This window comes from Vicugna pacos, chromosome 6 (genome assembly GCF_048564905.1).
Source record: "Vicugna pacos chromosome 6, VicPac4, whole genome shotgun sequence".
NCBI classification, from domain to species: Eukaryota; Metazoa; Chordata; class Mammalia; order Artiodactyla; family Camelidae; genus Vicugna; species Vicugna pacos.
The window spans coordinates 71,454,394-71,479,031 of NC_132992.1; the positions used below are offsets into that span (position 1 = coordinate 71,454,394).

The following is a 24,638-nucleotide window of genomic DNA, read 5'->3' on the forward strand; positions in this document are numbered from 1 at the left end:
CTTAGATTATTTCTGGGATGGATTGGTGAGAGGTAGGCGACTCTTAAAATTTTGCATGTTGCACTTGATTGCCACGTGGGTACCCAGATGCTCAAGGTTGGTAGGAACAAATGAGGGGAGATCACCTCCTATGAGCAGTGGTCTCTGAGGGTGAGTGGACAGGGTTGGGAGCTAATCTGCATTGACTACATGTGACAGGCACAGTGGTGTCCATGCTTAGCCTCAGCCTGCTTCTTCCACAGTCCCTGCCCGCTGATCTTGCTTACAGTGATATCTCTGTATGGAGGTCTGTCACAGGAACAGAGCGGCTCCCAGAGGGTAGAGCTAGAGCCAGTAGGTGGAAAAAACTTGGGTTCAATGAAAGGAAGAATTTTAGAATGATCAGATCTGGGGCATGGGGCTAGATGCTTTTAATTTCTGTAGTAAACCTACAAAGGAAGTATACTTAGCCCCATTGTTATCAAATAGAGACTATAAGCCCCTTAAGGGCGGGGCCACAGTATTCTAAACTCAGGGGCTAGCAAAGCACCAGATGTGCAGTGTTTATTGCATGAATGAGGCCCAGAAGTTCCAGATGCAATTTGCACTTTGCACAGCAGTTAGAGGTGGTCTGGCCTAACTTGGAATGTAGCAGAAGGGACGCAGACTCTGGCCAGGTCCTGTCATTTACGTCTTTCAATTCCAGTCTTCTCAGGAACCATCTGTTTAAGGGGTCACTGTGAAGATTAGTATTCCCCTCTCACCCCTACAAGGAACATGCCCCTCTTCCAAGACTTTTCCTGTTTTGTTTCCCAGAGAGCCCAGTGTCAGCTGCATGCCAGCATTTTCCTGTGGGCTCCCAGCTGTTCTGCAGGATGCAGGCTGCCGTGCTGTTCACGACCAGCCCTGCTTTCTATTTCGTAGCAGGTTCCAAGCTCACTCCTGATTACGATGGCACTTTCTCTGGGGGAACCTTCCCATCTCCCCATTCTGGCAGGACCCCTCTCGATACATTCATGAAGCATGGACACCGTTGGTAACAGCTGGATTTATTGGAGTGAGGGTGGAGGGATATGAGCAAACCCCAGGGAAAGCCAGGACTGTACAAAGCTGCACTTCCCCATGACCCCTTTGCCCCAGACTACTCCTGAGGACTGGAGAAGTGTGGCCTCCCCACAACACAGGTCCTACCCTCAGGCAGAGCTGGGCCTTTGCAGCCAGACTGGAGGATGGCGTCAGAGGCGCCACCTGGTGGTCTTGGAGACACACCAGAGGGAAGGAGTTGGGGGCAGAGGTTCAAGGAAGTTTAGTTGCCACACCCAAGTGACAGGTTGAGTCCTGATGAAGAAGAGGGACCCCAAATCTCTGAAGGGGATTGTTTTTTGGGGGTAACTACTTACCCCAGTTCTTGAGAGACCAGAAACATCTTGTTTCTGGCTAAAAGTTTGGACAGTCATTCCATGTGTTTGTTTTGTGGTTTCACTTCAAAAGGAGATGAAGTCACAGTGGGCACTGGATTGAGTTGGGCCCTCAAGACTAAAATGCAAAATGGTAAACAGGACGAATGTCCAAGAAGGGAATCCTAATGAGTACAATTTGTCTTTAAGCAGCTTCAGGCTGGAGCCTGAATTGTGTCCCCTCAGACCCATGGGGCAGTTTTCCTTTCCACACTAGAGGGCTAGCTCTTTATTTCCAAAACTTCTGTAAGGGGCAGAGCTGTGCCTTCCTCCCTCCCTCGACTCCTCCTTATCCTTATTTTCCTCCCCTCCCTTCCTTTGCTCTCTAAAGTCTGCAGTCACAAGATAAGGGTCATGGTCAGGAGTTGAGAGTGGGCCATCCTGCTCCCTGCCTCCCCCCATGCTCACTACAGACTTCTTCCCTGCTTCCTCAGCCTCCCAACCCCCTGCAGGAATGGCCTCTGGTGGGAGAGGCCCACTAGCTGCTTGGCTAAGATGACCAGCCAGGGCAGCCCTGGTTTGGGTCCACTGAGCCAGTGGACTAGTATCCTGAGATGAGTCTCCAGAGGTATCCTGAGTGGGGCACATGGCAGATAAGGAGTCACAAAACCTCACGGCTCAGCAGGTGGTCAGCAGCTCAGAGCCAATATGATGGAAGGCACCTTTAGCACGGTTGGTCCATGTTCAGGGTACAGGGTGTGCGCTCAGCAGGCGAATGTTGACTGATGGGTGAAGGATGGATGGGCGGATGGGAGCCTGCCAACCAAGCTGACATCTCTGTCCCTCCTCCTCAGCACCAACAAGAAATGGCTTCTCCAAGAACTGGCTGTGGACTCTGTAGGCCCTCCCTGGGTGTAGCAATGAGCCCTCTGAGGCCCAACGGAGAAGCCTTGACTGGGAGAGGCAGCTGCCTTGAGTTTTTTGCCCGAGGGCCGCTGATTTAGAGGGGCCAGCTCGAGGTGGCAGGTGAAGAGAAGAGATCCAGACCAGTCCAGCTGCTTCCATCGCCTACTCCACCCCCTTCTACCCCACCAGTTTGCTCCACTGGATGGTACTGAAAAAGGGATGGGACTTTAGTTTGTTGACACCACCTCCTCCAGCGCCCAGGCGCCGGGTAGGATCAAACTGCAGCAGCTGCAGAGAAAGGTCCAATCAGTACTCTGGGCAGGCCTTCCCCGTCCCATTGCTCCCTGCCAGCCTGGCCCACAGACCCTCAGTGTTACCCTGGGGGACACTGATGTTTGTCCACCAACATATAGAAGTTTGTTGTCCCTATTGCCCGCCTGTGCCCACATCAGATACCCAGTACACAGCATGGCTTGTTCACACACGGGGTTCTGCCCTCCCTTCTGTCCACCCTCAGGCCAAGAAGCCGCCTCCTCCTAGCTGGCTGCACCTCACCTCAGTTAGCAGGGAGGCCGCGTGGCGACTGAGCCACTCGGGCAGCTGGAGTTGGGTGTGGGGCTGGATTCCCGAGGGGTGGCTCTGAGACAGTGCCTGGGAAGACACAAGGAAGCACCCTGAGGAGGCAATCCCAGGGAAGCCTGTACTCTCCCGCAGCGGCCAGGATTTCATTTTTCCCCTGTGTCACACGCAAGGGGATGATGGGGATGATGATCGTTGCCTTTTGCTTTGGACCTACCGCATGCCAGGCTGATGCTTGATACCCATGATCCATAATTTCCACACCTTTCAGAGTAAGTATTAACATCCCCATTTTAAAGACAAGAAGGCTCAGAGAGGTCGAGGGATTTGTGCTGAGTTCAGGGTTTGAACCCAGGTCCCTCTGGCTCCCAGCTTGCTAGAAGCATTGATCTTGGGTTGCAATCAGGAAAGGCCCTCTATCAGGAACAGCACTGAAACTTACCTCCTTCCAGAAGAAAAATCTCCACGGGCTACTCATTTGACATGGTACTGTCAGGGCCAAGGCAGGGCTGTGGCGAGGGAAGACAGGGCCTCTCTGCACTCCAGAAGGGTGCAGCTTGGGGGAGCAGAGAGGTCTGTCTGGAGGTCAGGAATAGGAGCAAGAAGCAACTGGGAGGAGGGTCAGGAGCCCTGGGCTGGAGAGGTGGTGGGAGGCCATGTGGAGAGAAACTCTGTGGGGCTGTTTTCAGCCAGGGCTCTCAGAGGCCCTGGCTATGGGACCAAAGCAAGAGGGAGCCAGGATGGACTGGTCATACTGCATCCACTTGGGGCATTTCCTGATCTAATGCAGTTTGGCCTCTCCTTGCCACCTGACCTAACCAGCCCCAGGTGCAGTGCTGAACTCTTGGGGAAGGACAGAGGGCAGAGGCTGCCATCATGAATAAGGGTGCTTGCAAAGGGAACCTTCAGCTCTTGGGTGACCCAGGCTGGACAGGGCAGCTGCTGATCTGGGATGAAGGAGGCCCTCTGTCTGGTCTTCCAGCCAAAGTTGGGGGGGGGGTTACAGCTCTGAAGTGGGTGGATGGGGGAGTGAGCAGTGGGAGAGGAGGCTTGGGGGATGATCCAGTGGCCTTCCAAGTAGAAGGGCTGTCAGATTCCATCCTCTCTCCAGATCTCGGCCCAGCTGCTCTCTTCCAGAAACCTTCCCTGACCATTCCAGCTCAATTCTCATTCATACAAGGTGACAGTCTCACTAGCTATAGCCACTGGTCTGGTGGAGGTGTGGCCTGGGTATACATGGCCTGAGTGGGAGTGGCTTCCTCTGTGTCTCATGGCTAGAGGGAGGAGGGCAACTATTCTGGCAGGACATTGGGCCCAAGAGCCAGGTCTTGGAAAACTAGGCAGGCTCAGCCCCAGCACTGCCTAGTTGGACTAAACCCAGCCCATCCTACGCTTAGTGACACCCATCAGGCTACACACCCTGCCTCACTACTCACCATTCCAGTCAGCAGTTCATACAGTAGAGACCCAAAGCTCCACCAGTCACAGGCTTCAGTCAGCTCAGAAATCCCACCCACCTCTGTGGGAACAAGAACGCACATGTCCCAGGCTTGCCCTGGAGGGCGGGTCTCCCCGCTACTCATCTTACCCAGATGCGGCCCATTTCCTTGGTCATCCTCAGTTCCCCGGCTCAACCCACACAAAGACACCCAAGGTCTGCCCTCCCACCCGGCTCCCTTCTTGCCTGGGGCACTGTAGAGGTTGTCGAGGGCCTCCCTGCAGCACTGGGGCTCCACCTCTGACCACTGGCCAAAATACGTGAGTCGGATGTGACCTTGTCATCCAGTGTGTACAGGGAGGGATAAGAGAGGACAAAACTTGCAATTAGTCATCTCTGATCTGCTGGCATGGGGCAGGGGACTCCGGCACTTCTCCCAACAGCCACAAGGCAGGCCAGCGGTCATGCTGGGCTGAGCCTCCCTAGGGGCATGAGCCTCCCTAGGGGCATGTGCCCCCGCCTCAGGCCCTGTGAACTCATGAGGGGAAGGGGTTTGTTTCCCAAGCTCAACCTTGGCCAGCCAGACTCGGCAGAGTCCTTCCTGAAAAGGCTGGGGGGAGGCAGGGGAAGAAGCAGATAACCCCTGCCTCTTCTTGACTTTGGGAAACTCATTCTCTGTCTTGAAGCTCAGGGGCCTCCCACCTGAGGGGTGGGGTGGCATGAGGGCGACCCCTCCTCCCCCGCAGGCCCGGGGCTCCTACCTGCCTGGTCCAGGAGTAGGTTCCGGGGATTGAGGTCCCGGCACAGCACCCCCTGCTCGTGCAGCGCCTCCAGTGCCACCAGTGTCTCAGCTGCCCACTGCTTCACCTGCTCTTCCCTCACGCTCCAGGCGCCACCGCCGGACACTGGGCTGGCCCCATCGGCCGAGGGGCGGCTCTCACCTCTGCCTCGGCCACAACCCCCCAGCACCCGGCCAGCCCCTGCGCGAACCCAAGGGATCCCCCAAGCGGACCCTGTGTCCGAGCTTTGGCCAGGTCCCCGCCTGGCTTGGGGGTGCAGGTGGCCACTTGGAGCCTTTGGAAGGTCCGAGGAATGGGAAGGGCTGGTCCTGGCTGAGAGTTCACCTTCAGCCTCTCTCTGGGGTCTGAGGGATGCAGGCCCCCTGGCTGGGGTGAGGCTCTGAGAAGTCCGTGAAGGCTTCAGGGGGATTTCGTCCTGCTGGCGGGTGTGGCCCTGGGGGAACCGCACTGGGGTCCGGAGGCTGAGGCGGGAGTTGAGCTGAGCCTTCATCCTCTCCAGGCTGGAGCCAGAGCTAGTCCCAGACTGCTGGGGGTGCAGCTGGGAGAGCAGGTGGGACCAGAGAGTGCCTCCTGGGCCGTGCAGCAGGAGCAGCAAGCATGGGGACAGGGGAGAAAAAGAATGTGGACACCAGGTCCCTGTCCTGTGCCTCTGTCTGTCTTGGGCATGGACGCTCCACTTTCCAAGTCCTCATTCTGGTTCCTCCTTCCCTCAGCCTAGAACGCCCTCTCCTCTCCTCCTCCTGGCTCATCTAAAGGGGACCCAGCCTCAACCTGGCACAAAATAGGTGCTTAACCCCTAAGGAGATATAAATTATTGTTAATGTCCTCAGTCTGGGTGGTGGGTTCACCAGTGTTCATTACAATTTTTTTTTTTTAGGGAGAAAAGTGTAATGAAATTTAAGTAAGTAAAATAAAAGACCAGGCATGGACCCATGATGTTGTATGCAGTGACCCAGGGAGGTGTACGTCATTAAAAAAAAAATCATAGGTGATCAATTAATATCTGCTAAGTGACCCAGTTCCTGTCCTTACAGCTTCAGCACCACCATCCCATGTGGCCACTCTGAAGGGTGCGCACAGACTAGAAAAGTGAAAAGAGCCAAGACAGGAGGAGGGGTGACAAAGGGGACATCTGTATAAGTGCCCTCTCACTCGCCCTCTCACTCACCCAAAATGTGAACATCCTCCCATGATGTCCCCCACCCTCTGGCACCACACAAAGACCCACAACAGCCTTGTCCTCCCTCGTCCTCCAGAAAGGCTGGGTCCCCTGGTCTCTGCTGCACACCTGGCCTTGGCATTTTAAGAAGATGAGACAAGACAATATCCCAAAGGCCTGAGGAGCTGACAGGTGTCCCCTTGGGCTCCCTTACCTTGCACATGCTCCAGGTGCAGGAAGATGGAGTCCTCGCTCACAAAATACCGCAGCAGCTTGGTCATGTAGGGGACGCCATGCGGGATGATGGTCAGTCGCTCCCGGCTCGTCACAGGGCACCTGGACAGGCTCTGGGGAGAGGGGAGGGCAGACAAGTCATGTGGGGACTGGCCAGAGGCTACTCTGCTCTTTAGGGGCAACCGGATGAGGAGCAGCTGCCTCCCCCCAGTCCTTGACCTGGCCCTCCACCCTCTTTCCACCATGGAAGGCAGGTCCTCCCCGCAGGCCAAGGGTGAGACAGACTGGGTTTGGGGGGTGGGGTGGGGGGAGGGAAAGGGGAAGGCCAGGTACATGCTCAGGGGCAGAACAAGCAGCTGCTGGATTTGGAGGGAGGGTGGGCTTCAGATGCAGGTTCTGGGTAGGGGTTCCCCACAGGGTAGAGGTTTCCAAGAGCTCTGAGAAAGTCCCAAGGGGAATGGAGAATGGCAGGGAGTTGGGCGCCACCTGCCTTCACCACGAAGGTCCCTCCAGTCGCTGGGTCCTGGACTAGCTGCACCTGTCAAGGTCCAGGAGGCAGTGGTCATTGCACATGCTAGTTCCCCAGGGCTCCACATCCCCAGCCCTAGCCCCCCAGGGTCCTCCACCAAAGCTGGGCAGGGAGGGCAGGCTTTGGTGGTGCAGAGTATGCCTCCCGCTGCCAAGCTGACCTTGATCCTGTCCTGTTCATCTCTTCTGACTAGACCTGCAGCTCTTAGCTTGCAGGCCACCTCCTTCAGGAAGCCTTTCCAATCCTCAGGTTGATGTGGGACCCCTATCACACTGTTCTAATTCCCTGTCTCCCATTGGGCTGCGAGCTCCATGAGAGCAGGGACCACGCTGTCCAGCTCTGAACTCCCAGAACGCTGCACAGCAAGTGGAGATAGTAGGTGCTTCCCATACGTGTGGTGGTGGTCCATCCTGCAGGGTCTGGGGGAGTCACAGCTGGAAGGGACCTCAGAGCCAGTCACCTTCTCTGATCTCTTATTTTACAGGTGAAGAAGCTGAGGCTCTGAGAGTGTGGCCCCAGGTCACCTAGAAGCCCAATTGTGTCCAGGACCATGTGAGCTTGGCATGTGCCTTCAAATCTCATCCCCTGCCCCAAATCTTTTTTTTTAAATAGTGTTGCTCTCTGGAGGTTGTCTTGGGAGAGCAGCTACTCCTTCTCCTGTTGGTTTCACTTGGAGACAGCAGTCTGCCAATCTGTGGGTCAGAGCCTTGTTGGAGTTTGGCCCTAGATTCATCTCTGTAGAGGGCAGGGATGGACCCCAGCCATAGGAGAGAAAGTACCAGACATGCCAGGCATGTCAGGGCTGGAAGGCAGAAGATTTGGCCCAGATGAGGGGCATGTGGGGGCAAGACTTCATCTTGGTGTTGAGACTTCTCAACCATCAGCCAGCCTTTTACATATTCCCCATGGTAGCAGGTGGGAGCCAGACCCTGAGGCCAGGCCACTGGGCAATGATGAAGCCTGCAGCCTAGGATTGGGGTTTAGATCTCAAGTGAGTGAAGTGATTTACTCCTCTACCAAACAGGAATTACAAATGCCCACCCTCTATTACCACTGGTTTGTTGAGGCCACACATGGGAAGGCCCTTTGGGAATGGGAAGGTGTGGAAATGTCAGTTATCACATTTGCCAAGTCATATGGCTGCTCTGAACGTTTTTCTCTTAACTGCAAAATGGGTCATAGCAGGACCTCCTTCGGAAGGTCATTAGGACCCTACTGAAACAGACAACTCACATATAGCAGCAGTCTGTGCCTGCCCCATTACATGCTCTCAACAGTCTATAGTGATGACTATGAACACCATCATACGGGAAACCCACATTGGCTATCTAGCACGTATCATGCTAAGAGCTTTATATAGATTATGCAATTTTACTCCTACAGCCCTACCAGGTGAGTACTACTAGTGACCCATTTTACTGATAAATTGGGGTTCAGAGAGGTTATGTTGCCTATGGTCCCCCTGCTAAAAGGTGGTAAAGCCAGGATTTGAATCCAGACAGGCTGATCCTGTAGTCCTGGAGACTTAACTGAAAATAGGGCCACAAAATAGGTGACCTGGCACATGCCTTCCCTCTGGCCTCAGTTTCCCTGCCATCTGGGTAATGAAGGTGGTGGACTAGTTGAGCACGGAGTCCGCTGCAGGAGTGAGGCATCCCTTTTGACCACCAGAGGTCTCTCCTCCAACAGCCAGGGACAGAGCCCAGCCTGGCCCCAGGAACTTGGCCAAATTTGTGCAATGTTTGAAAAAGAGAGGAAGAAAGCCCTGGGGTCATTTAGGATAACACAGATTCCCACAAGTCCTGACACCTCGGATAATTCCCCACTGTCTCTTGCCAAGTGGGATTCCCCACCACCTTGTCCTGGGCAAGGCTTCTCATTTACAGAATACAAAAAACCAGAAGTGAGGATCGGGGAAGCCAGAAAATGAAACTTGATCAGTACATTGAAACAAGTGTGTTGAAAAGAAAAGAAAAGAAATACACACACACACACACACACACACACACACCTATCAAGAAAGAATTGGACCAAATCATTAACAGTGATTATCTTGCAGTTAGGTAGGATGATGGGAATTTTTTTTTTAACTCCTTTCTCTTTCATCATGTTTCAAAAGGGTAGCAGAGGGGGCATTTTCCCATTAAACTAAGCAAACAAAAAATCCCCTTTTTCTTTTGATCTGTGCTATGAGGGACAGAGCACTAGCTTGTCACTTAACCTCTATGAACCTCAGTTTCATTCTCTGGGTTTTACTGTAAGGCAATGATTAAAATGCAGCATTGTCCAGTAGAGTTTTCTGCCACGATGGAAATATTATATATATATCTGTGCTGTCCAGTACAGAAGCCATTAGCCACATGTGGCTATTAAGCCCGTGAAATGTGGCTGGTGCCACTGAGAAACAGAAAACTTCATTTAAATAGTCTTATGTGGCTAGTGACTACGGTATTGGACTGCACAGTATAAAGCTTTTTTTTTTTTTCCAGAGCAGGTTTAATACAACAGCTTTGCAAACAAGAACAGGACTTATGACACAAAAATAGACATATGGATCAGTGGAACAGAACAGAGAGTCCAGAAATAAACCCACACACCTATGGTCAATTAATCTTCAACAAAGGAGCTAAGAATATACAATGGAGAAAAGACAGCCTCTTCAGCAAGTGGTGTTGGGAAAGCTGGACAGTCACATGTAAATCAATGAAGTTAGAACACTCCCTCACACCGTACACAAAAATAAACTCAAATGGCTTTAAAGACTTAAACACAAGATAAGACACCATAAATCTCCTAGAAGAGAACACAGGCAAAACATTCTCTGACATAAATCATGACAATGTTTTCCTAGATCAGTCTACCAAGGCAAAACAAATACAAGCAAAAATTAACAAATGGTACCTAATCAAGCTTATAAGCTTTTGCACAGCACAGGAAAACATAAACAAAATGAAAAGACAACCTACAGACTGGGGAAAGATATTTGCAAATGATGTGACCAACAAGGGCTTAATTTCCAGGATATACAAACAGCTCATACAACTCAATAACAACAACAACAAAAACAAAAACCACAACCAAAAAAACGAGAAGACCTAAACAAACATTTCTCCAATGAAGACGTACAGATGGCCAATAGGCACATGAAAAAATGCTCAATATCACTAATTATCAGAGAGATGCAAATCAAAACTATAATGAGGATCACCTCACACCAGTCAGAATGGCCATCATTCAAAAGTCCACAAATGACAAATGCTGGAGAGGCTGTGGAGAAAAGGGAACCCTCCTACACTGGTGGTGGGAATGTAGTTTGGTGCAGCCACTGTGGAAAATTGTATGGAGATTTCTCAAAAAACTAAAAATAGGGTTACCATATGACCCAGCAATCCTACTCCTGGGCATATCCAGAGGGAACTCTAATTCAAAAAGATACATGCACCCCAATGTTCATAGCAGCACTATGTACAATATCCAATACATGAAACCAACCTAAATGTCCGTTGACATAAGACTGGATAAAGATGTGGTACACACACACACACAGGAATACTACTCAGCCATAAAAGTGAAATAATGCCATTTGCAGCAACATGGATAGACCTAGAGAATGATCATACTAAATGAAATAAGTCAAAGACAAATATTAGATGATATCACTTTTATGTGGAATCTAAAAAAAACGATACAAATGAACTTATTTATAAAACAGAAAGCGACTCACAGACATAGAAAACAATTTAAGGTTACAAAAGGGAAAGTCGGGAATAAATTAGGAGTTTGGGATTAGCAGACATAAACCACTGTATATGAAATAGATAAACAACAAGGTCCTACTGTATAGCACAGGGAACTACATTCAATATCTTGTAATAACCTATAATGAAAAAGTATATGAAAAAGAATGTAAATATATATGTACATATATATTTATATATATATATATAACTGAATCACTATGCTGTACACCAGAAACTAAACACAACATTGTAAATCAACCAAACTTCAGTAAAAATAAATACATACATTTAAACAATACCCTTAAAAAAAAAAAAAGACCGGGCCTTAACAAATATCAGGTAAGTACTGCTACGGGGAAGGTGGAAGGCAGTTCTGAGTACATGCTCTCATCTTTTTAAAAGTGGAAATCTCTTTTTAAAAAATAAAACCCACTGAGTTCTCGGGACAATTAAAGCTTTGGTGAAACACATTAACATTTCCTTTTAAAATGCCCAAAGTATCAAAGGCCAGGAGGAATCTCCTTTAGCAAACAAATCCAAAAGGTTCAAATAGGTTCTCAAGCACCAAGGCCCTCAGGAGCCAAGCATGTGAGCCAGTGCAGGACGGAGAGGGGCAGACGGAGGGCTGGTGCCCCATTAAAGCGGGCAGCCCCTCCTCTGCTCCCACTGATGCTCAGGTACGTGAGCCAGCATTTCCAGATCTTCTGATTTTCCAGCAGAAGCAGAAAATCTGGACTTCTCCATGAAACCTGCCAACTTTTAAATGCTGATAACTAATAATAATTAAAAAAAAACACCCCTGTGTTTGAGCCAAAAAAATAAGAAGTTACTTGGCTGGCCTTCTCTTTCTTCCCCATCCCTGACTCAAGGCCCAACTCCTGGATGAAGCTCAGCAAATAGGCAGTGTTGTCTCCCAAGGCCCCCTAAGAGCAGACTCTGGCAGCCCAGCCAGCTGCCTGGCGAGTTCCTGACCCACCCACCTCGCTGTTCCCTGCCACCCCCTACCCCTGCCAGTATCTCTTCAGTCTAGAGAGACCCCCACTCCTCAGCCCCTCTAACCCTCACAATGGGGCATCTCTCAGGGCACAAGGCTTCCTGAGCGGGCCCTTGCTCCTCCTGGGTCTGCAGGCTGCTGCAGGCTGACACTGCCATCCCGACTGCCTGGATCTGCCTGGGCAGAGCTCTGTAATGGAACACGGTGACATCCATCCAGACCTAGTTTTAGGGACTTGGGCCCAGTGGCCCTAACATCTCTCCTAATTTGGGGAGACTGGTGTTCCTGGCTTGGGAGTGAGACAGGCAAAGGAAGTGGGATTTCAGGAGGGAGGTGGAGTAGGTAAATTGAGTGTCCAAGAAAGTGTAAAAAAGGAAAGAGAAGACAGAACGGTTGGTCTTGGCCTGAAGTTGCACTTCTCATGAGCACAGGCCTCAGAATATGGGATTCCAAAAATGTTTTGCACATGCGTGTCCTGGGGTTAAACAAATCCAATTTCGGGGAATTCTGTCCTAGACCTCCCTCTTGGAGACTCGCTGTGTACATTTGCATCCTAAAAGCGTAAAAATTCCTATACTCTAAAAAAAAAATGAGGTAATGTAACCTTAACTCAGTGTTTCCCAAACTTTTTTGACCCAGAACCCCTCTCTCCATAACAACTATGGTTCAGTGGGATCCCACACGGGGAAACAATGGTGGCTGTCACCTCCTTCGCCTGCCCATGGAAGCAGCCAAGCTACATGGACTTGTGCTGTGGGAGGGAAGGGCCGGGCAGATAGAAGCTGGCTGGGTCTTGGCTATCAGACCGGGGCCAGTTCCAGGGACCTGGGAGCAGCAGCTGGAGCAAGGCTGGGGAGACGGGAAGCCTGCTCGCCTTCGACCTGCTCCTGTCATTAATTCTCACAGCCATCAAATTCGTATCAAACGCTCTACTGTGTGCCAGGCCTTTCCCAAAAATTGTTTCACTTTAGTTCCCACATCATCCCAGAGGGTGGGGGGAAGATCCTTACCCCACTTACAGATGAGGAAACCAGCGCCCTGAGGGAAAGGGCTTGCCCGTGGCCACGTGGCGCCAGCCCAGCCAGGACCTCATCCTTGGCGTGTAGGGGAGCACACACTGGTATCTTTTTCTCTGCACATTCCCAGACCCATCCAAATCCCCCATGAGTGTTTTAAATTACAGATGCCTGGGACCAACCCTAGAAATTCTGACTCGATGGGTTTGGGATGGGGCCCAGGTAGCCATAATTTTAGGAAGCTCTCTCCAGGTGATTCTGATAAACCGCCAGTTTGAGGAAAAACCACTTCAGCAAATACCTGGGTATCCCTGGGTTGGGGCAGAGGGCAATCAAATATTGGCTCAAATCTCATTTGACCCAACCAACCGCCTGTCCTTCCAATGAGTGTCCCAGGGACAAGTTGGGCTGTCAGCTCCTATCTTTCTGTGTGCCCTGAATTAAGGGAAAAGATCCTAGATGGGGTCAGGATGCGTGAGGGGGAGGGTGGATGCCAGGAGAGAAAGGGCAGAGCTGCCAAGGCCCTGGGCAAGCCACTGGTCACCCTGGACCCTCAGTAGGGCAGGTTTCTGGAGATGAGCACATTCCACCACAGGAACTTCTGGGCTGTGCTTAGTGGGGAGACCCGTGGCTGCAGCCCTGGGGTGCAGAGGGGGTGCAGAGCGAGTGCGGGGCAGGGCCTGCGGGAAGTGGGAAGTGAGAGTGAGCCGGGCAGTGCAGGCTGGCTGGGTGCCCTGGCCATAGCTTCTCCTGTGGCTTCTGTCATGAATCTCTGAGGGAGCGGCTTTCTGTGTCTGAGCCGGAGGGCTGGGGAGAGGAGCTATTTGCCTCTGCTTGTTTCTCACATTTTCCTTTCCTGGGGCAGAGAAGGGGGTGGGGGAAGTAACTGGACACAGCTACTCTCCTTCCCTTGGACCCTCTGACCCCTTTGCAATGCCCTCTGGAGGATCCAGGATGGCTGCATTGTCTCCCCACCTGTCACCCCCCCAGCCAATCACAGACACCATCTCTTCCCACACCTTGGGCATCGGTCACTTACCTTCTCGATGACTCCGACCACCCTGCAGCCCCTCAGCTGCTCCAGGGCTGAACTCAGTGTGCGGATGGGCCGGAGCCTCAGGCTGCTGAAACCCTGTGGAGGCAGGAGACAGCCACGCAGCCACCTCAGGGCGAGTCCTCCTCAGCTGCCCCTTCTCTCCAGGGGAGAGCAGCGGCCACAGAGGGCAGGATCAGGCATAGGCAGACCCCACCTCACAGGGACAGACTGAGCGGAGGAGCTGGCCTTGACTAGTGGGGACGCGCACTCGTCCAGGTGGCCAGACCACACTCTCAGCTCAGCCCCCACCCAGCCTTCCTCCCAGGCCCAGGGAGTTCTCAGGGCTTCAGAAGCCCCCTCTCAAAAGCCCCACCCACAGGAGGCAGATGCTCCCAGGCATGGGAACATAACCGGGGAACATGTAGGTCTCAGGAAACATGCCTTGAAGACCAAGGCATGCGTGCAGCCCAGGCACCTGCTTTGAGGGAATCAGCTTACAAGCTGCAGTGAGCCCAGATGGGGCTGGTGTGTGTGTCTGTGCAGGCCTGTAGGCATGAGAAGTGTGCATGCATCTTCAACCCTCTGAGTATCTACTGGGCTAGGTAAAGCTGTATGCAGAGAGGATTTGTGCACATTTGTATATGCACGTATTCAGGTGTGTGTGTGCACGTGGGTATGTGTGTCTGCTCCAAATTTCACTGCAGTCCCTCCAAACACAAACAGATCTGGGAGACTGGGTGTGCACATAGGCGAGCACGTGTATGACGGTGGGGAGGTGTGTGTCTGTATGTGTGCGTGTGTGTATTCTGTGAGGGCGTGAGACTGGACTGGAGATGATTCAGAAGTGTTTGAAAATGAATGAACTATGGAAGGTGTGGGAGAGAGAGGAAGCCAGAAGGAGGAGGGCAGTCCTGGCACACACCCCAGCTGACCTGCGCTCTCCATCATCCACCCTGCCGCCCAGGAGGGTAGGTGACAGCTCTCTGGCCAGTGAGGTGTCACATCTCATCTCCCTCCGAGCCCTCAGGCCTTTGGGGTCTCCTCACCGTGCCAGGACTGGCTCCACTGCCCAGCGTCCTCTGCAGGTGGCAATTAAAGATCTCTTCCGCCCGCCGCAGGTACTTGTTAATTTTCAGCTTTACAGCCTCGCATCTCTCCTTGTTGGGATCGACTGTGGGGAGAAGAGGTCACCAGGACCCACCCTTGGGAGGAGGCTGGGGTTTGGGCTCCCATTGCCTGCCCTCTGCCCTCCACCAGAGGGAGTGCCTATTTCTGAGGCTGGTCAGTGGATTCTGACCCTACATCTGTTCTTGGGTCCTTCTTTAGGTGGAGGAAGGAAGGTGGCGGGAGAGGTTGGGAATCACGGTCGCCCCTCAGCCTATAGCACTTTACAGTTGGCACCTACCACCTCGCTGGCCACCATCACACCCTGGGAAGGGCCAGAGTGGGGATTTCCGTGTCCGTTTTTCAGTGGAGGAGACAGATGCTCCAGAGAGCACTCCTTCCTTTATCTCTGATGCCCAGTGTGAAAGAGACTGGAATGGGGATCAGGATTGGAGGGTAAAGGAATTCACTGAACAGGCTTGACACCCAGGTGTTGAGAGGTCTTATCAGCGGGAGGATAGGAGTCGTGAATCGGAGCCTGACTCCTACCCCCAGCCTGGTCACCAAGGCCCCCAGGGGTCTCCAACTGTCCTCTCCCCCAACCTGGAAATGCCTCACTGTGCCCTGAGCAGGCCTCCCCTCTCACCTCCAGGACTTGCCATTCTCTCTCTAGAGCCCTACCCAGTCCCTCAGCTGGACAACACACTTATTCTTCAGTGCTCACATTAAGGTTTTGGCTTCTATAAAATGTCCTCTGCCAGCCTAGCCTGGCCTGTTTCCCTTTTCCCTCCCTCTACTGCCTCCTCACTGTTTTCCTACTTGGGACTATAATTGTCCATCATCAACTCATCCATCTCCCCCCATCAGAATGCAAGCCCCTAGAGGGACAGACCCCAGCCTGGCTCCAGGAGCGGGCAAGAGGGGGCCAAGCACACAGCTTCTGGAGCCAAAACCGTTCAAACCCCAGCTTTGCCACTTGATAGCTGTGGAGCCTTAAGCAAGCTATTTAACTGTCCTGTATCTCAGTTTCCTCATCTGGAAAATAGGAATAAAAATAATTCTTACATATTTGGAAGTGCATGCAAGAACTTATACAGTGGTTTCTATTACTGCGGAGCTCAAATGAGTTAAGACAGGTAAAGCCCTAAGACCAGTGCCTGGTATATAGGAACTGTTAGATAATTGCTAGCCATTATTATTGTCCTTCACAGAGGCCCTGCTGGGCCAGCATAGAGCCCTGCTCACCCAGCACAGATGGGCCCTGCGCTGGCCCTTCCCCATCAGCCTCCAACCCTGCCCAGCCCCAGCCTCACCGTGCACGCCTCGGAGCAGAACGTCCACACCGTTCTGGTAGTGGTTGAAAGCTGCCTCGTAGTCCTCACTGACATCACGCTCCAGGGCCAGCCGGATTTGCGTGGCCGCATCCACCAGGTAGTCGCGCTTGGTCACATCAGGGCCCCCTGGAGCCACTCGGTTGCGAATCTGTTCCAGGTACACTCGGGCCTGGGAACGTGCTCGTGAGCAGAGTTCGGGCTCCAAGCCAGGGCCAGGGCGGCCCTCGCAGGCTACCAGGCTCATGGCTGCCCTGAGGCTGGGACCTGGAATGAGCATTTGCATTAGGGAGAACCCAGCTGGGAGCAAAACCCCATCTGCACCCTGGTTTCCTCCACTGAATACTGGGGAGACTAATATTCACCTCCACGAGGTAGAGGGATCAGAGCTAATGTGGGTACTATCCCTTCACTGAGTCAGATCTATCTTAAGTGTGGTGATAATAGGATAATATCATGCTTTGGGCTCTGTTTTCCTTTCAATTCAAACTCAGTTCAGCAAGTATTTCTTGAGCACCTAGTATGTATTGAGCACTGGAGAGGGCTGAAGATACTCATGATGCAAAGCTGCCTTCAAAGAGCAACTGTGGAGCAAACCTGGTGTCTATTACACGGTAAACACATGGAGGTCACACACTCTGAAGTCGAAGCAGGGGCCTGGGGCCCAAGGGCCATTCCTCATACTGCTTCCTCCATCCTGCTGGTTTCCCTCTCCCTGCTCCTCCTATGGGAATCTCACTTATCCTTGAGTTCAGATTCGGCCCAGTAGCACCTCCTGGAACAAGATGGATTGCCCTTGCTTTATTTCATTTCCCTTGGTCCTGAGGTCAGTGTGACCAGGGAGTGAGGACTTCCAAGGAGCTGGGAAAAGAGCTGGGCAAAGAGTTTGGCTTTAAAGCCTGTGGGCAAATGAAATGACTGAATGGCAGACTTGGTGCCACTCTGGATGGAGTTAGAATTAGGATGTCAGAGCTCACCCAGTCCTAGGGAGGGGATGGCTCTGTGCTCCTTGCTCTGGCTCTGAGAAGGCAAAAGGCCACGTGGCCTCCAAGGACCAGACAGCAAAAGTGACCAAAGGGGTAAGAGCAGTAGCTGCAAAAAAGGAAAGGGCTCAGTAAGAGGCCAGCAGAGCTGCCTTTGCCCCTCACTGCAGTCTTGGCACCTTTGCTTTCTCAGGCCCCATTAGGAAGGGGCAGTGCACAAACTGCCAACCCCAGGCCATTTCTGCCTCTGTGGAGAGAGAGAGGAGAGAACAGGATGCGGAGTAGGGCGGGCAGGAAAACCCACACCAAGCCAGAGGGGAGCTGAACCCAGGCCAGGATGCGGCCAGGAGGCGGAGGGAGGGAGGGAGGAGGGGGAGGGAAACCGCACCCTTCCCGCTGGGCCCAGTCACCCGCCGCTCAGAGGCCTGTGCTCAGGGGCACCAAGGCCGACCGGCTGGGCTGCTCGAGTAGGGGTCCGGCTTCAGGGGCCACCCGCCGGGCCGGGTCCTCCCAGGCAGAGCTGCCTAGTCGCGCCTAGACCGAGAAAGCGACGTCCAGTCCGCAATTCCTCGGCACTCAAGGTGCACCGCCCCGCGAGGGTCTGCCGAGGAAGGCGGGCTGGGGGAGTGAGTGGAGGGGGCATCCTGCGCCGGGGGTGGGGGTTGGGGGAGTGGAGGAGGAGCCGGGCAAACACCGTACCTGCCCAAGCTAGGAGCTCGGTCCCCGCGGCCAGACCAACCCCGGCCGCCACCGCCCCTTCGCCCCCGTAGGGGACCTTGCGCCGCGTGCGGCTGCTTTCGGCCCTCCAGCCAGGTGCGGGGGTCTGCAGATTGGCTGCAGATGAGCTCATCCTCTAGCCATTAGAATAAACCACCAATCAGCGCCCGGCTCGATTTCTGCGGGCCCTTAAAGGCGCAGTGCCAGCGACACGGAGTGCTGCGGGAGGGGGTGAGGAGAAGATGCGGCTCCGCATGGGGATGAGGATCGGATCGGGGTGGGGTAGGAGCAGCAGAGAGAGAGGCGAATCACCGAGGGTTGCAGGAGGAGTTACTTCAGAAATCTAGGCTGACTAAAAGCACACGCGCCACTTCCAGGACTTTTCTCATTCATTGTTTCACTCATTCATTCAACTATTGAAATATTATGTATTGAGAGACTACCATGCAGGAGGAGCTAGGTGCTGAGATACAGTGACGGAGTGGACAGTGTCTGCTCACGTCTTCGTGGGGCTGAACAGTCTAGCGAGGGATACGGGGATTAAAGAACTAAACAACAGGTGATATTTCATTCCAGTTGTGATCAGAGTTGTGAGAGGGAAGCACTCACAGAGGCCGTGAGACCCAGTCTGGAGGTCAGAAGGCTTTCCCAAGGGAGTGGTATCTGAACTGGGCACACAGACCTACCTGCACCCTAATGTTGCCTGGACTCATACTATCCTTCCTTAGTGCCCTTGCTCTCCCCTAGATACTTCATCATTCTGTTCGCTTCTGACTCACAATGCCTTCTCCCCCATCACTCTCAGCTAGAGACCCTGCTTCCTCCTTGCCTTGAAAACTTGCTATCTGCAGCAGGGTAGGAGCAGCCAGGTTTGCACCCACACATCATCTCCACACCTCTTTCTGTAGGTGACATGTCTGTGCCCCCACAAAAGGCCAGCCTTCCACTTGGGATCAATCTTGTCCCATCACCTACTCAAGGATCCTCCTCCAGCAATTCTCCCTTCTGTCTCCTACATCATAAAATTTTGGCTCCTACTGCATCATTCATTCCTATCTGATACAAACATCAAGCTGATCTCCCATCTTGAAAACAAAACAGAAACACTCTTGGCCTCACTTCTCCCTGTATCTACCACCCCACGTTTGCAGAAGAACTCCTTGAAAGAGATGTCTATGCTTACTGTCCCCAGTTTCTCTTCTCCCATTCTTTCTTCAACTCACTCTGGTGAGCTTTTCTTCCCCACCATTTCTCTGAAATAGCTCTTGGTGAAGTTATCAATGACCTCCTGACTGCTAAACCCAACGATTATTTCTTGGTCCTCATTGTACTTGAACTCTCAGGAGCATCTGACCCAGGTGATCACAGCCTCGTCTCCATGCACTTTCTCCCCAGGCTTCCAGGACCCACACTCTCACCAGTCACCTCCTCCTTCACCAGCAGCCCCTTCTCAGCTTCCTCTGATGGCTTCTCTTCCATGTGTGTCCCAGGCGACACTTTCCTTCTCTCTGGCCTTACTCTCTTGATGAAGGATTGCACCTAGTCTCATGATTTTAAGTAGTATTCTTCCATATGTTGATGATCTTGTATATCTATTTACAAATATCTTATGTCTTCTGTTTCTCTTAGCCCTCATCTCTCTACCAGACTTATTTAACAGTCTAATAAAATACCTCAAGTTTAACAAGTCCAGATCCTTGAAAACGTTATGCTGAGTGAAAGAAGTCAGACACAAAAGCCACACACTGTATGATTCCATCTCTATATAATTTCCAGAATAGGCAAATTCATAGAGACAGAAAGTAGATAACAGGGAGGATGGGTGACGGTGAGTAGATAATGAGGATGGGTTTCTTTTGGGAGGTCAACAAGTGTTCTGGAATTAGATACTGTGATGGTTGTATAACTTACAAATATACAAACCATCAAATTCACATTATAAAGAGGTGAATTTTATGACATGTGAATTATATCTCACTAAAAACTCATCATAATGAAAAAGAAAAAACTGACTGCTTGATCCTCCCCTGCCTGAAACCTTATCCACCTAAAGCCTCTTCCACTCTTCCAGTTCCATCTTTCCAGTCACTCAGGCCAAAAGTTTTGGAGCCATCCTGGCTTCTTTATTTTCTCGCACTCCACATCCAATCCATTAGAATACCAAAATGTTTTTTCCTTCAAAATATATCCAGGATCTGAGCACTTCTCACCACCTCAACTGCTATGACCTTGTTGGAGCACCTTCATCTCATACCTGATTTACTGTAGGAGATTCCTCCTGTCTTCTTATTTCTATCCTGGCCACCCTAAAGATGGTTCTCAACACTGCATCAGAGGGGATCCTTTCAAAGCGCAGTCAGATTCTGTCCCTCTTCTGCTCAAAACTCTGCAAGGGCTCCCCTTAATCCAAGAAAAACTCAAAGTCCCTACCATGGCCTCCAAGGCCCTCATGGTCCCCCTCCTCCACTATCTCTCCAGCTCATCTCCTGCCAATTTCACTCACTCAGCTCCAGCCACCTGAGCTTCTTTGCTGCTTCTAGAACAAACATGGCAATTCCCACCCCAGGACCTTGCCCCACAGCTGCCCTCTGCCTGGAACAGTCTGCCTCTGGATACCTACCTGGTGAACTCTGCCCCCGCTTTGAGTCATTGCCCTGCTGTCACCTCTTCAAGAGACCTACACCTTCCCCCATACACCTCCCTTTCTCCCTTACCCTGCTCTGCTTCTTTCCCATTGTACTCAAGACTATTAGCCTTTTCTCTAATATACTTATTTTCTTTCCTCCCCACAGAGTAAGAACCACATGGACAAAGGCCTTTCTATGCTTTGCTCACTAATATGTCCCATGTGCCCAGAACAACATCTGGCACATAGCATTGCTCAATCCATATTTGCTGGATGAATGAATGAGCTGTAAAGAAAGAGAAAGACTTAACTAGAAAAAGTATTTGAAGAGAGCGGTGCAAGAGAATGTTCTGGACAGAGAAACAGCATATATAAATGCCTTAACTAATTAAGGGAGAAAAAGAACATTTGCACATCAAACAGAGGACATAAAACCAGTTGATAAAATTGAACACTCATTCATGATAAGGACCAACTCTTTACTTAACAAATTCTAAACAAACTCATGAACTTACTTCTAAACTTGATAAAGGGTTATCTACCAGAAACTTAGAGCAAACACCATGTGTAATGGTGAGCATGAGAAGCATTCCCACGGTCCAGCTGTCTTCCCAGCATGTGGCAAGATCACACTTTACTACCTCTTTGGAAGTTAGTCTTGGCCATGGGGCTTGCTTTGAAATGCTAGTGGACAGAACATGAGTCACTTCAGAGTGGAAGCTTCAAAAGCCAGGGCATAATTCCTCCTACTGTAGTGACTGGGGAAGCACAAATCCATGGAGGAACAGAGCCTCCATCGACCGGAGTCTCTGAGAAACAACACTAAGGAACTCCTCCCTGACCCACGACTTGTGTTGTGTAATATGAGGTGTAAGTGAGAAATACATTTTAATTGCATTAAGTCACTAGGTTTGGGGACTGTTTGTTATTGCAGCATATCTTGACCTATCCTAAATGATATGCCCCAGTGCAATCAGAAATGAACCACTGCCTCTACTCTTCAACAATATACTGGAAGTTACAACTAACACAATATGAAATTAAACACAAAGAAGAGGTTTAAAGATGGGAAAGGAAGATGCCAAATTGTCCTTATCTGTGATAATATGATTATCTACCTAGAAAACCTAGAGCAACAACTGGTGAGTTCACCAGATCAATACTTACAAATCAAGAGCTTTCCTATTTATCAACAATAACAATTGGAAAATGTAATAATAATTTTAAAATCTTATTCATCACAGTAACAAAAACTTTGAAATACTTAGGAATAAACTAATTAGAAATATATAAGACCTTAGTGGAGAAAAGAATAAAATTGTATTGTAAGTCACAAAAAAAAATGGAGCGATGTATTGTCTTCAATAATGGGATGACTATCATCATAAAGATGTCAATTCTCCCCAAATTAATTTGAAATTTCAATGCAATCCTAATCAAATACAAAAAAAACTCTTCATAGAACTTGACAAGATGCTTCTAAAATACACATGTTTATTCATTCCCTTAACCAGAACTTATGGAGGGCCTGCTATGAGCCTAACCCCTGTCTAAGTACAGAGGATATAGTGGTGAATAAAACAATACCACAAAATCCTTCCTGGAGCTCTTATTCTAATGGAGAAAAACAGTAATAAACACATAGACCTATACATAATATCTCTAGATGATTGTACAAATTATATATAAATGTGCAACAATAGCCCCTTGAAAAAAAACAAAAGGCCAAGGTTAGGATTTTACTTTACCAAACCAAAAGACTTATTATAAAGCTGTAATTTTAAAAACAGGTGGCATTGGTGCACATAAATAGGTGATAAGAATAGACTAGAGTCCAAAAATATACTCATGCATCTAGGGAGACTGGACTTAGGAATAAAGAAGGCATTTCGAATTAGTGTGGCAAAGATAATTCTTCATGAGAGGCATTGGGACTACTGATGTTAAGACAAAAAAATTGATCCTTTCCTCATACCATATACAAAAATAAATCCAAGTTTAAAATTCTAAATTAAAAAAAAAAAAACAAAAACCTTGACATTGTAGGAGAAAGTGTCAAAGAATATCAGCAAGATCTTCAGGTAGAAAGCACTTTTTAACATTCCTGGTGGGGAGTGATATGTAAATTCATGCATTTTGGAGAGTGACTTATCAGAACTATTTAAAGTAGAAATACACATGATCTATGACCTATCAATTCCATTTCTAGATATTTAATCAAAAAAAAAAAAAAAACACTTGCCCAGATACATAAGGATATATGTGGATATTCATTGCAGCATTGCTTGCAATACTAAAATAAAACATTGCCAAAAATTCCAAATTCGATACTTTATGGAATATCAATATAGAAATGAATTAATGTAAGGTGATAGAATCATATATTGAATTATTATCATTATTCAGCATTTAAAAGAACCCAGACTAAATTTATGTGTAGGAACATGCAAGATCTCAAAAACTTATTGTTGAGTAAAAACAGTCAGTTTGTAAGAGCTATGTACAATGTGGTGCCATTTATATTTGTATTTTTAAACCACACACACAAAACAATACTATGGATTATCTGTATATTATAGTATATTAGGATTCTCCAGAGAAACAAAACAAATAGGATGAATAGACAGGTAGATAGACAGTCAGATAGACAGACAGATAGATGGATAGATTACTTATTATAAGAAATTGACTCATGCAATTACAGCGGCTGAGAAGTTCCATGATCTGCTGATCTGCAGTATGCAAGCTGTAGGCCTAGACAAACCTGGCCTAGTTCCAGCCTGAGTCTGAAAGCCTGAGAGCCAGGAGCACTGATGGCATAAGCCTCAGTCCAAGGGCAGGAGAAGCTCAATGTCCCAGCCCAGCCAGGCAGAGAGACTGAATTCTCCCTTCCTACACTTTTTTGTTCTATTTGAGCCCTCAGTGGAGTGGATGAGGCCCACCCATGCTGGCAAGAACAATCTGATTCACTCAGTCTACCAATTCAAATGCCAATCTCATCTGGAAATGCTCTCACAGACACATTCAGAAATAATATTTAACCAAATATCGGGGCACCCCATGATTCAGTCAAGTTGCCACATAAAATTAACTGTCGCATTTAGTAATAGCTAACATCTTTTCAGCACTCACTATGGGCCTGGCACCATCCTAATCATTTTAACATGGAGCATCTGATGTAGATATTATTTTTGTTGTTGTTTTTGTTTTTTTATTTGTTTTTTATTTTGTATTTCTTTTTATTTTTATTTATTGATATAAATCTTAAACCTATACTATGAGTTATTGTTATTAATCCTTACTTTACAGATGATGAAATTGAGGCAGAAAGAGGTTACAAAACTTGCTTGTTTACACAGTTAGGAAGTAAGAGCACTAGGAATCAAATCTTAGCACTTTGGCTCCAGAACCCAAGCTCTGGACCATTATGCTGATCATATTAAGCTCCAAACAGTGGTGTTACCCAGGAATGTGGGAAGGCAGGGACCTAGACTCTGGGGAGGGGTTTGGCAATGGTCAAATAAAACTCTACAATACCTGTTCTATGTTTTTAAAGGGCAAATTAAACTGCTTTATTATCTGTGATAATAAATCAGTTTTTAAAACTTGTATGTTAAATATATATACATGAAATTATATAATTATTTTTCAGAATATAACGGTTAGTGCTACAAAGAAGTAGACAGTGCTCTGTAAGCCTCTAATGGTGGACTAGACCCAGTTTGACGGGGAGCGGTGTTTGGGAAACTTTCCTGAGAAAATGTCTTTGAGCTGAGTCATGGATGATGCGTGTGTATTAGTCAGCAAGGCTGAGGAGTTGGGTATCAGAATGGGGAAAGGTTTCCTGGCAGAGGAAACAGCATAAGCTAAGGCCCTGAGGGGGCACCACAAATTCCCAGAATTAAGAAAAGGCAAATGTGTTGGACCTTAGAGAAAGAAGGGGCACAGCCTGAGATGAGGTTGGAGAGGTGGGCAGGGATCTGACCTCATGGAGGCTTGTGGGCTCAGGAAAGGACTGTGAGTTTAATTCTCAGAAGAGCGTGTGCTGTTGAGTAAGAAGAAAACTGGAC

The 24,638-nt window shown here is 49.6% G+C and overlaps 1 protein-coding gene across 3 annotated transcripts; it reads right to left on the bottom strand.

Annotated features, from left to right (window-relative positions):
• Positions 1-1,027: 1,027 nt before the first annotated feature.
• RPS6KL1 (ribosomal protein S6 kinase like 1) lies at positions 1,028-18,049 on the bottom strand. Of its 3 annotated transcripts, XM_031679246.2 has the most exons (12): positions 17,925-18,024; positions 16,225-16,509; positions 14,854-14,978; positions 13,811-13,903; positions 6,983-7,030; positions 6,473-6,605; positions 5,061-5,669; positions 4,546-4,635; positions 4,298-4,380; positions 2,838-2,933; positions 2,464-2,570; positions 1,028-2,009 (listed from the first exon to the last, which is right to left on the bottom strand). In XM_031679246.2, the coding sequence occupies exons 2-12, from the start codon at positions 16,487-16,489 to the stop codon at positions 1,844-1,846; spliced, it is 1,815 nt and encodes a 604-aa protein (XP_031535106.2). In that variant the 5' UTR covers positions 16,490-16,509; positions 17,925-18,024; the 3' UTR covers positions 1,028-1,843. The 3 variants fall into 3 exon arrangements, with proteins under 3 accessions (XP_031535106.2, XP_006206138.3, XP_072819537.1); XM_006206076.4 differs by having other exon boundaries at positions 1,837-2,570; positions 17,925-18,049; XM_072963436.1 differs by lacking the exon at positions 5,061-5,669 and having other exon boundaries at positions 1,837-2,570.
• Positions 18,050-24,638: the final 6,589 nt, after the last annotated feature.

Coding starts and splice junctions, on each gene's coding strand:
- RPS6KL1 (XM_031679246.2), bottom strand. CDS start 16,489: ATGAGCCTGGTAGCCTGCGAGGGCCGCCCTGGCCCTGGCTTGGAGCCC. Junction 14,979..16,224: donor TCTGCTCCGAGGCGTGCACG/GTGAGGCTGGGG, acceptor TTCTCCCCACAG/TCGATCCCAACAAGGAGAGA. Junction 5,670..6,472: donor GCACCTGGAGCATGTGCAAG/GTAAGGGAGCCC, acceptor TGCACGGCCCAG/GAGGCACTCTCTGGTCCCAC.